Source organism: Oenanthe melanoleuca, chromosome 6 (genome assembly GCF_029582105.1).
Source record: "Oenanthe melanoleuca isolate GR-GAL-2019-014 chromosome 6, OMel1.0, whole genome shotgun sequence".
NCBI lineage: Eukaryota > Metazoa > Chordata > Aves > Passeriformes > Muscicapidae > Oenanthe > Oenanthe melanoleuca.
The window spans coordinates 1669227-1681396 of record NC_079340.1 but is presented as its reverse complement, the minus strand read 5'-3'; the positions used below and the strand labels follow the sequence as shown (position 1 = coordinate 1681396).

Genomic DNA, 12170 nt, shown 5'->3' with positions numbered 1-12170 from the left:
GGGATACCATTCCTCCTGGTGTTTCCATGGGGATACCATTCCTCCTGGTGTTTCCATGGGGATACCATCCCTCCTGGCGTTTCCCTGATCCCTGACCCACAACAGAACAAAGCAGGTGGACAAGAAACTGTTCAAGTTCAGCGTGTGATGCCTTGGAAATGCCCAGGGGAAGGTTTAGACAGCACTCTTGGGAACATGGTGGGATTTTTGAGGTGTCTGTGCAGGGCCAGGAATTGGACTGGATCATCCTGGAGGGGCTTTTCCAACTCAGCACATTCCATGGTTCTACAAAGGTGCCATGTCTCATATCCACCCACACTGCAAAGCAATACAAAACCAGATCTGACATTAAATAAATTCTGACTGCCTCCTAATCATAAAGGCAGGCTGGGTTTCTGTCAGGGCTCAGTGACAGCCAAGCTGCTTCCCTCTGGCACAAGCCAAATTCCTACAAGGACACCAAAGCAGAAGTTGCCAGATGGCACCTCGTGCCCAACACGGGGAAAGCTCCTCCCTGGAATATTGTTTTGAGCAGCTGCTGGGGGAATTTAGCAGGCTTGGAGGCCTGGGAGGTCAACAAAGGGGTTCCTGTGAGAGGGTTGGCCAGGATGGGAAGGGTGGCCGCCTTCCAGCTGGCTTTGGGATAGGGACCTGTCCCTTGGGGTGGCTCAGGGTTCAGAAGTTGCCAGGGTTACCCCAGAGCAAGCAAACAACTCCTGTCAGCTTCAGCTCGGGGAGCCAGGCTAAAAATAGGGGGCAGAAGCTAAAGGTGAAGAGCAGAGCTGTGAGCAGCAGTGCTGCTGAGAGCCAGGTCTGCTCATCCTCTGCATCCCAGCTCTGCATCCCAGGCAGGGTGAGCTGGAGCAGAGGGGTCTGGGGAAGCTGCAGGTTAACATCTCCTGACCCGAGAGCAACACCCACACTTGGCTTTTCCCTAAAAAAAAAAAAAATTTAGCAGTGAGCCAAGCAGGTAGAGACCTGGATCTGTGGGAGTCTTTGTGCTGGGATAGTCGGTTGGGGACAAACTCATGTGCTCTGTATAAACTAAATTTTAATAAGCCCTGCTAAGAACTGCCAGTGCAGCCCAGAGTAGGACAAAGAGATAAAAGGGGGAAGAGAAAGAGCAATGGGATAAAAGGGTGATGGGGTAAGAGAAGGAGGAGAGAGGAAGAGCAGGAGGGAGGTAAGAGAGGGGTAAGAAGAGAGAGTAAAGAGTAAAAGCAAGAGAACGATTTCCCATTTACAATACAATAAATCTTCTTCCACGAGGAATATTCTAATTTCCACTAACCAATGTAATACAAGATACAAATTTTATAGCATTTACATAGAGCCTATAGGAATCCTTATATTACCATAGTGTGTTACAGTTTAAACTGTAAAAATTGCTCTTTGGACCTTTGGAGTTGCTCTCTGGCCGAGGGCATCGTTCTGTCAAGAGGGGATTACCTTCAGGGGCCATCCTATTGTTTCATGGTAATTCAGTAAGTAAGGCTTGGCATCTCAATTCATTTCAATTTCATTCATGGTTTCTATATTCCCAGAATCTGAGCGTTCATATTGGTACGATTTTCCCGTCTCACCTCTCCCAGCCTGGATGCACGGCTGGAGAGCGGGAGTTGTTCCTGGAAGGCGGGTGGGTGGGATGGCAGGCAGGGAGGGGGCTCCAGGCGTGCCCTGTGTGTGAGCCTGCCTGTGCTGCCGTGCCCAGGTGCAGCTGAAGAGCGAGGAGGCCAAGACGTTCGCCATGAAGATCCTGAAGAAGCGGCACATCGTGGACACGCGGCAGCAGGAGCACATCCGCTCCGAGAAGCAGATCATGCAGAGCGCCCACTCCGACTTCATCGTCAGGTACTGCCCTGCCCTCAGCGCCAGGGATCCAGGCGGGGATCAGCCAGCAGGGAACAGCCTGCAGCTCCACTCCTGCTGGGGATGGAGAGGTGGAGCGGGAGGAACGTGCTGGAGCTGCCAGACAATCCGTGCGGAGCCCCAGGATGCTTGGGGTTGGGGGTGACCTTAAATCCCATCTCACTGCACCCCTGCCATGGCAGGGACACCTCCCACTGTCCCAGGCTGCTCCAAACCTTGACCAGCCTGGCCTTGGGCACTGCCAGGGATCCAGGGGCAGCCACAGCTGCTCTGGGAATTCCATTCCAGGGCCTGCCCACCCTCCCAGGGAGCAATTCCTTCCCAATATCCATCTGACCCTGAGCTCTGGCACTGGGAAACCATTCCCTGTCCCCTGACCCAAGTCCTTCTTCAGCTCTCCTGGAGCTCCTTTAGGCACTGGACTCACCATCTAGAATTTATACATACATATATATGTACACACTATTTATTTATTTATTTATTCATATTTATCATGACTTAGTTTTGCCCCTGCTCCAGTCTAATTTTCCTTTTCCTTCTTAGAGTATCTGAGTTTTCCTCCATCTAGAATTTATACATACATATATATATGTACAGACTATTATTTATTTATTTATTTATTTATTTATTTATTTATTCATATTTATCATGACTTAGTTTTGCTCCTGCTCCAGTTTAATTTTCCTTTTCCTTCTTAGAGTATCTGAGTTTTCCTCCATCTAGGATTTATACATACATATATATGTACACGTTATTTATTTATTTATTTATTTATTTATTCATATTTATCATGACTTAGTTTTGCCCCTACTCCAGTCTAATTTTCCTTTTCCTTCTTACTATCTGATTTTTCCTCCATCTAGGATTTATACATACATATATATGTGCACACTATTTATTTATTTTTTTTATGTATTTTTTATTTATTTATTTATTTATTTATTCATATTTATCATGACTTAGTTTTGCTCCTGCTCCAGTTTAATTTTCCTTTTCCTTCTTAGAGTATCTGAGTTTTCCTCCATCTAGAATTTATACATACATATATATGTACACATTATTTATTTATTTATTTATTTATTTATTTATTCATATTTATCATGACTTAGTTTTGCCCCTGCTCCAGTTTAATTTTCCTTTTCCTTCTTACTGTCTGAGTTTTCCTCCTCACTAAGGTAAGCAGGAAGGCAGGGCTTCATCCTTTGAAATGACTCAGTGCCATGACAATGACCAGCTGTGTCCAGCATTTTTTCTTTATGGAATATTTGACAACTTGAGTTCAGCATCCCTGGACTCCTCATGGGCAATCACATTAAAACCATCTCCCTGCCCCAAGCCTAAGCACATCTCCAGGGAATAAAGGGGTGCCAGGCATTTTTGTTGTTTCCACCCTACTAACAACATTCCCTGGCTTTTCAAGGATTGTGAGGACAGAAAGGAGATTTTTTTCAGTGCTGCAGGTCAGGATGGAGCAGTGGATGCTGAGCATCCCTGGAGCCACCTTGAAGGGGATCTAAGCCAAGGCTGCCTCATCCCACTACCAGAGATGCCCTAGGAGATCAGCCCTGCTCCCAGAAATTGCTCAGGAGATGCAAACAAACCCCTGGGATGAATCCAAAGGGAAGCACGTGGCCAGGCTGGGGCACCCATGGGGTGTTTCCTTCTCAGGCTGAGCCCAGGGATTCCTCTGGAGCCCATGGCTTCTCCTGTGATTCATGGGTGACAGCTGGAGCCCAGCACTGCCTGGCTGCCATTCCCCCCAGGATGTGCTCTTGGATCCAGAAACATTCCTTCTTACCCAGGCCAGAGCCAAATATTCCCTGTGGGCTATTCCAGCCTCTGGGTTTTTGGAAGGCTGAGCTGTTTTGGGATGAGAGGGGAAGTGCAGGGCCAGCCAAGCCAGCACTCCCAGAAATACCCACTCCTAAATAAAACCTGAGCCTCCAAACATTTCTTAATGGAGCCACTGGTATTCATGGCTGCTGAATGAAATCCTGCTTCATTCCCACTCTTCACCCTTCAGCAGGGAAGCAGAACAAGGATGCAACAACAACTTTTGCAACAACAACTATCTCTGAATCATATTTAATATCCCATGGAAACACTGCTCTGGGAAGGGACTTCCCAAGTCACAAAGTCCAATCTTTTGCTATTGCTGGAAAATATTTGATTTATCAGACTTGGTTTCTACTTTTCCCCCCTCTTCTCCACTTGCCCATCCACAGGGATTTGAAGTTTTCCTATAGTTTCTATACTAAAATTATTCAACTTGTTTATTGTTTTTTCAAAAGCTTGTTTATTTCATTTATTGGACCAGATGGGATAATTATTTTGTGGGGGGGTGCAATGGGCAGAAATTTGAATATTTCAGTAGATTAATTCAGTTTTGAGCTGATGGATGAAAAGTAGGTTTAAAATAATCTTGGAGCAAGGACACAACCTCTGGGATATTAGAATAGGAAAGACAAAATTCCAGAAGAACTTGGCTGTGTTTGTTAAAAAGTTTCAGGGGAATAATTGGGTTTGGATATAAAAATGAAGTAAACCAGGCAAAAGGACCAGGAGAAGCCACTAAAGGCACTAAATAAAATTGACTTTTAGATAAACTAAAACTCAAACAGAACAAAATGCTCTGGGTTGGATCAGGGGACAAACAAATGTGAATATTTTAAGGAATAAGGAAAGAAATAAATAAATTATTCAAATAATTCACTGATCCATCCCACATATCTGTTAAAATAATAACTGGGATTGGCAGGGAATCTGCAAAGCCCACCTGGTTTCATTTCCATTGTGTGGAGGCAGCTCTTGAATTTTTAACTCCTGGAAACTTCCAGGAATGCAGGAATTGCACCAGGAGTCGCCCTCAGCATTCCTTTCTGCTGCAGAAATTGTTAAAATTATTATCCAGACAGCTGCAAAGAAACTTTCCCTGTGTCCTGCAGGAAGCCTGGATGGATAAAGCCACACGTGGAATAGGAAGTACAAAAGCAGCTGAACATTAAAATTAAAAAAAAAAAAAAAAATAGAAGAATCTCCTGGTTTTTTCACTGTAGTTATTGAATATTATTAAACACATCTATAAATCCAAATTATGTAATACATTAGGAAATCCTGTTGAGCACAGAAATGGATTTTAGAGCAGAGTTGAGAACTCGAGGATGGGTTCACAAAGTCTGGCCCATCCCTTGGGGCAGTTTTTCCTGCACATCCCTCCCTGGGAGGAAGAGGAAGAGCATTTCAGGTTCTTTATACTGTGTGAAACCAGCGAGTTTAGTGCTTTGATAATGGATTTATTTGTGATTTCCTGGTTGCCACCCCCAGGCTCTACAGGACGTTCAAGGACAGCAAGTACCTGTACATGCTGATGGAGGCCTGCCTGGGGGGAGAGCTCTGGACAATTCTCAGGGACAGGTGAGCTGGGACTTGTCCTACAGAGTGGGGTGTTTAAATGTCAGAAATCCAGCTGGAAGGGCTGGAAAGATCTCACAGCCCATCCCATTCCACCCCTGCCATGGGCAGGGACACCTTCCACTGTCCCAGGCTGCTCCAAGCCCCATCCAGCCTGGCCTTGGACACTGCCAGGGATCCAGGGGCAGCCACAGCTGCTCTGGGCACCCTGTGCCAGGGCCTGCCCACCCTCCCAGGAACAATTCCCTCCCAATATCCCATCCATCCCTGCCCTCTGGCAGTGAAGCCATTCCCTGTGTCCTGTCCCTCCATCCCTTGTCCCCAGTCCCTCTCCAGCTCTCCTGGAGCCCCTTTAGGATTTGGAAGGGGCTCTGAGCTCTCTCTGGAGCCTTCTCTTCTCCAGGTGAGCACCCCCAGCTCTCCCAGCCTGGCTTCAAGCAGAGGGGCTCCAGCCCTGGAGCATCTCCCTCTTTCCTCTGGATTCACTCCAGCAGCTCCAGGTCCTTTCGATGTCACAGTTTTTAAATCACAATTTCCCATCTCAGAGCTTTTCCCACCCCTGTGTTTGCAGCCCTCCCTCTGTGAATGTATGTATCACCTTTCAGCCCTGCCACATGAACACTAATAAATAATATCCATTAACATTTCCTGGCTCATTCCAAGAGCAATGAGCAGGAGGAGACCAAGAGCTGTGCAGGGTCTGTTGGCCCCATATTGCACCAAGGCTGCTGATTCAAGTGGGAGTCGAAATCCACACCCCACCAGGACCACTGTTCCATGAGGATGCAGCAGTGACATGGAAAAAGATTAGGAAAGCATGTGATGCCCAAAAGCCCAAGTCTCTGCCTAGGGAGGGCTGACCTTGGAGTGTTTGGGGTTGCTGGGTGCACATGGGATGTGCCCACAGAGCAGGGAAGTGTAACTCTGGAATAGCCTCATCACTGGAACAGAATTCCATTAATTTTAGAAAGATTGATCAGGAAGCCAAGATTAAATTGTCTTTAAATTTTTTCTGTAGTGCTTCGTTTTTTTCACTGAAACAGGAACTGGAGCAAAGTTAGAAGTTGCTGGTGGGATTTTTCCTGATAATTCCATCTTTAGTTCTCTGGGATTTAAACTGAGGTTCTGCTGCCATCTAGCTTAGACACCCTCCTGGTTTCAGCAGGCAGGGGGTTGTGTTTTGCTCTGGAAAAATTCAGAAACAGGGATCCAAAAGTGCAGTTTGGAATTTGCATTAACTCTTCAAGTCCCAGCAGCTGTGATTTTCCTACCTTTTGTCTCATTTAGAAATACTAATACAGAACTTATCTGCACACCTCAAAGGAATTTTAACACTCAAAACCCAAATTTGTAATTAGACAAAAAATACCCTTTATTTACAAGACAAGGATTTCAAGGTTTTATTTCTAAATTATAGAATAAACCTTAAAATAGTTTCAGCTATTGGAGGCAAAGAGGTTTCTTCAGAAATGGAAATTTAATTCGATTGAGATATAAAGGTGACTTTAACAACAGGAACTTTCCAAGTGTTAAAAAGTGATTTTACTGCCATAATAGAAGTTCTAACAGCAGAATTAATTCCATGAAGAAGGAAATTACTTCTAGGGATTCATCTAATGGCTTTTTCCCCTTTTCCCTCCCTGCTTCCCACAGGGGTTCATTTGAGGATTCCACAACCAGGTTTTACACAGCATGTGTGGTGGAAGCCTTTGCCTACTTGCATTCCAAAGGGATCATTTATAGGGACCTCAAGCCAGAGAACCTCATTCTGGATCACAGAGGTTATGCCAAGCTGGTGAGTGCAAAGAGAAAAATCCCCCCAAATCCAGCACAGGCTTTGCCAGAGAGGTCAGCAAGGTCCCCCCACAGGGCTCATCCTGAGAGGGGATCAGGGTCAGGTGTTGGCATCACCACTGGGATGTTTTCCCAACTTCCCACAGGGCTCAGGGTGTGGCTGAGCTGAGAAATGCTGATTCTGGCTTGGGATTCAGATCCATGCTCCTGGAACTCTGAGAAAAGAGCATCAGGAGAAAGCCAGGCAAAAATGACCCATTTGCCCCAGAACTCAGGAGAGGCACTCTGCTTTTTAGGGGTGCCCCAAATGGCCTGGTGAGAGCATGGAGAGGGGCATATTGTAAATCTAGTTATACATATTCAATATTTTTATTTTTATTTTTATTTTAATATATTTATATTTATATTTATATTTATATTTATATTTATATTTATATTTATATTTATATTTATATTTATATTTATATTTATATTTATATTTATATTTATATTTATATTTATATTTATATTTATATTTATATTTTGAATGAAATGATCATAGAATCCCAGAATGGTTTGGGTTGGAAGGGACCTTAAATCCCATCCCATTCCACCCTCTGCCATGGGCAGGGACACCTTCCACTATCCCAGGCTGCTCCAAGCCCCATCCAGCCTGGCCTTGGGCACTGCCAGGGATCCAGGGGCAGCCACAGCTGCTCTGGGCACCCTGTGCCAGGGCCTGCCCACCCTCCCAGGAGCAATTCCTTCCCAATATCCCATCTGACCCTGCCCTCTCATAGCTTAAAACCATTCCTTGCCCATCTTAATTTAAATTTAAAAGAAAAAAAGCAAAATAAGCAACCTGTGCTGTGAGTGATAGAAAGTTCCAACCCCCAAGAAACCCTTGGTGCTGGTGTTTGCTTCCTTCATGGGAATTTTCCCAAGCATAAATCTGCAAAAATTTCACTGTGGTTCCCTGGTCCTGGAACGACCCTCAGTGCTTTAATTAGGAGAAAATTCCCATGAGGAATCCTCCTTTCTGCCTTGCTTCACTTCAAGAGCAGCAGAGCCCATGGCTGACATTCCCTCTGATGCCCTGCCCTGATGCTCTCCTGCCCCTTCCCCCAGGTCGATTTTGGCTTTGCAAAGAAAATAGGATTTGGAAAGAAAACATGGACTTTTTGTGGCACCCCGGAGTACGTAGCCCCCGAGATCATCCTGAACAAAGGTCATGACATTTCAGCAGACTACTGGTCCCTGGGAATCCTGATGTATGAGCTCCTGACTGGCAGGTATGGGCATTGAAATTCATCCCAACATTTCTGCCCTTCTCACCCTGGTGAGGCCAGGGCAGGGGCAGGGCTGAGCCACAGTGCCTTTTCCACTCAAATGATTTTTTTTTTTGGCTCTGAGTGGGCTGAACACAATGGGGAAAAAAGAGGAAGAGTTTGGCCCTGAATGGTCTGGGAATTATGGGAAAGTGGGAAAGGTTTGCATGGCAGGGAAAGGGAAAGGGTTTGGCCCTGGATGGTCTGGAAATTAAGAAAAAAGGGGAAGGGTTTGCACTCAGCTGGGGAAATTCCTGACTGCTGGAAGGGAGGAGATGGACTGGGCACCATCCATCCCTTCCTGTATTTAATCTGGGATATCACTGCTGCTCTTGGCAGTGGTGCTTTCCTGGGGCTTCCTCACCTCATCCCCCCTGCTCACCCCCAGGAGCTGGGGAAGGATCCATCCTCTCCACCTGCCCATCCTTCAGGGTTGGACAAAAGCCCCCCATCCATGGAATGCCAATTAATCCCCATTGGAATCAGATCCCATCACACAAAGATAAGCCAGGGATGCTCAGAGCCTCCTGCCTCAGGCTGCCATGGGAAGAGGTTTAGCATGGAAAACTTCTTTTTGGTCCTTCCCTTCAACATCCCTGAATTCCAGAGCTCCTTGAGAAATGGTTAGGATCATGGGAAGCAAAGCATTCCTGGTTGGCATCTACCTTTTCTCATCTGGGTATATTTTATCAGACTTCAATGCTGTTTTAAAGACAAATTTGTATGAAAGACAAGTTTTTAATCTTTTTTTCCTTCCCTGCACCCTCTGAAGTCCCCCTTTCTCAGGCCCAGACCCCATGAAGACCTATAACATCATATTAAGGGGAATAGACATGATTGAATTTCCAAAGAAGATTGCCAAAAATGCTGCTAATTTAATTAAAAAACTATGCAGGTAAGTGGATGAAATAATAAAGCAAAGAGCCTCGATGTTGTTGGCAAAGAAATGAGCTGGTCAGAGGGATTTAGGATTTGTTCTTCCTTTTACAGGGACAATCCATCAGAAAGATTAGGGAATTTGAAAAATGGAGTGAAAGATATCCAAAAGCACAAGTAAGTGTCTTTTCCAGCAGCCATCAGCTCCAACCCCCAGAAAGAGGCATTTCCAACACCTCAGTTGTCTCTAAAAACCACTTCCTCTCCATAATGTAAATTCATCCTCCCTTTTGGTCCCATGGGAATGGTTACATGATGTCTTAGGAGTTTATTGGGATAAGAACAGGTAAGAGATCCATTCCAGGAACAATTTCTCTCATCTGTCTGTGCTGGATCTTCTTTTCTCCCATCCCCAAATCAGCAGGAATGGATTGGATGGATATTTTTGTGGGAAGGCTCAGGGCTCATCCACCCACCTTGAGCAAACTTGAGGAAAACCACAAGTGGGACATCCTTGAGTGTGAAGTTGGGAGTTAACCCAATTCCATGGGGGGAAAAGGGCATTGTGGATGTCCTGTGGGAGGGAAGGGAAGGAGCAGCTTCCAGGACACCTGCAGCAAGGAATGGTTCCCATCTGAGTGTTGGCAATTTCCACTTGTGTGGTGTCACCACGGGGAGCTGCACACTCTTCCTTCTTGGTCCCAAAAAAGATGACAGGAAAAATTCCCAAGGGGTTTGCAGATAAAGTCTGTGGGAGATGAAACCTATTGTTTGAACAATTTTCTTTTCTTTTTGTGCCACACCTGTGTAACTGTTGGATTCTTCCCTCCCTTCAGATGGTTTGAAGGCTTTAACTGGGAAGGGTTACGGAAAGGGACACTGACACCTCCCATCATCCCAAGTGTAAGTTTTCCTCTCGTTCTCTTCTTTTCCATGGCCAGTTCCTCAGGGATGCTGTGAGCTTTGGGCAGCTTTGGTACATTGGGTTAAGTGGGAATAAGGTGCTTTGTTTCTTCTGGAGGTGCTTGGAAAAGTCACTTCAGGCACATTCCCAGCTAAGCTTGCTCTCCAGGCAGGCAGGTTGAGGAGGGCACAGCCATGGAGAAATCCCCTTTGCAGCAGGGATTCGAGGCAGGATCACCCTCTCCAGCACATTTTCCCTCTCTCACCTGCTCCACTTGTTCCTGCATCTCCTTTTCCCCTTTCTGTGGAAAGCTGCCACTTCCACCCCTTCTCTCAGCCGTGCCCTCTTCCCTTCTCCTTTATTCTCATTTCCTTTGGAAAGGCAAGTGGGATTTGGATGCCATCTTCCTTTTCTTCCACATTGCCCTTCCCTTCTGTGTTGCTTTGTGCCTGTGCCCCTGTTGCCCTGCACCACGTCCCCATGAAAGGCGCTGTTGATGTTTAACCGGAGCGGGCGCGGAGGGACAGCTCCGCTCATTTTCCTTTGGAGCAAAGCCCTTCCTTTGATGTCTTTGTGAGCTCTCTGCCCTCAAAGCCCCGCTGCAAAGGGAAACCAAACAGGATTAGCTGGCAGAAATTGCCTCAGCCCCTTCTGTCCTGCAGCCTCCCCTCCTTGTTCCAGCTTAATCCCTTGGGATCAGCGGGAGAATGCCATTAATGGGGGTTTAATTGCACCCCATTGCTCCGTCCTGCAGCTCCTGCAGCAGGGGCAGGATCCCCTCCAGTGAATCTGCCATCCCAGAGTTTGCCCAGGGAGAGAGCAGGAGGGTTTCCCATCCCTGCTTTTGCCCTGTGGGATGCAGGAGCTCCTGGAGTCAGTGGGAGAAAGCAGGACTTGGCAAGTCTCTCCCATAACAGCTCAGGAATGTTTTAGAGATCAAAGCTGGGTTTGCTTGGGGTTTTTTTTTTTCTGTTAAGCTCAAGCTACGATCCTGGGATGGTTTGGGATGGAAGAGATGGTTAAGTTGCACCAGTTCCATCACCCACCATGGGCAGGGACACCTTCCACTATCCCAGGTTGCTCCAATCCCTGTCCAACCTGTTTTTAGTGCCTATTTATTCATCAGCCAAACCACATTTCAATCAGGCAATAAAGTCAAGTTTGCTCCTTCACATCCAGTTGCAATTCCTGCTTTAGAGTGTCCCTGCAGGCTGAAAAAAACCCCAGGATGTCTTCCTAACTGGTTTTGGTGGATTTTTAGTTTAGTAGGAGCATTTCCAATACTGCTCATACCCCACGTAGCAAGGCTGACTGGAATAGATGAGAGCATCCTTCCCTCTTCCAGGACAGCTCCAGTCTGGTATTCCATAATCCTGATTTCCCCCAAATGTGTTCAGCAGCAGGAAAATGCTGATGCAGTTGGGCAGCACATTAAATGTAGGGCTGGAGTTGGAACTCCTGTCTTTTCCCATGGCTTGCACCAGCATCCAACATCAAGTGGGAATCTCAGGAGGGTTAACAAGGCCAAGTGGGTTGGGGCAACCCCTGAGATCAATCCAGGCTGGGAAAAAAATATTCCTGTGAGGGCAGGTCCTGGCACAGAGCAGCTGTGGCTGCCCCTGGATCCCTGGCAGTGCCCAAGGCCAGGCTGGATGGGGCTTGGAGCAGCCTGGGACAGTGGAAGGTGTCCTGCCTATGGCAGGGGGTGGAATGGGATGGGCTTTAAGGCCCCTTCCCACCCAAACCACTCCAGAATTCCAGATTTAATGACTGCCACTTGTCCCCTAACTAGGCTCTTCCCAAATAAAATGACTGAAAACTGTGGCAAGTGTTTTCCTGGGTAAAGCTTAAAGTATTAAATTTCTAGTAAGACTCTCATTGTTTTGGGCTGGAGAGTTGCTGGTTTCCTCTCATACTGTTTTTTTTGTTGTTTGTTTGTTTGTTTGTTTTAATTGTCTTTACTTTATCAAGTCCTCACTGCAAGAAAGTTTCCCTCACTGCCACAAAGC

At 46.4% G+C, this 12170-nt stretch overlaps 1 protein-coding gene across 2 annotated transcripts in view; it reads left to right on the top strand.

Moving 5' to 3' along the window:
* PRKG1 (protein kinase cGMP-dependent 1) overlaps positions 1 to 12170 on the top strand; it is a 339627-nt gene that overhangs the window by 323278 nt on the left and 4179 nt on the right. For both annotated transcript variants that reach the window (XM_056495519.1, XM_056495518.1), the window contains exons 11-17: positions 1712 to 1851; positions 5194 to 5283; positions 6934 to 7075; positions 8182 to 8345; positions 9154 to 9276; positions 9372 to 9434; positions 10094 to 10160. In XM_056495519.1, coding sequence (XP_056351494.1) covers positions 1712 to 1851; positions 5194 to 5283; positions 6934 to 7075; positions 8182 to 8345; positions 9154 to 9276; positions 9372 to 9434; positions 10094 to 10160 — 789 coding nt within the window. The remainder of the gene's footprint in view (positions 1 to 1711; positions 1852 to 5193; positions 5284 to 6933; positions 7076 to 8181; positions 8346 to 9153; positions 9277 to 9371; positions 9435 to 10093; positions 10161 to 12170) is intronic.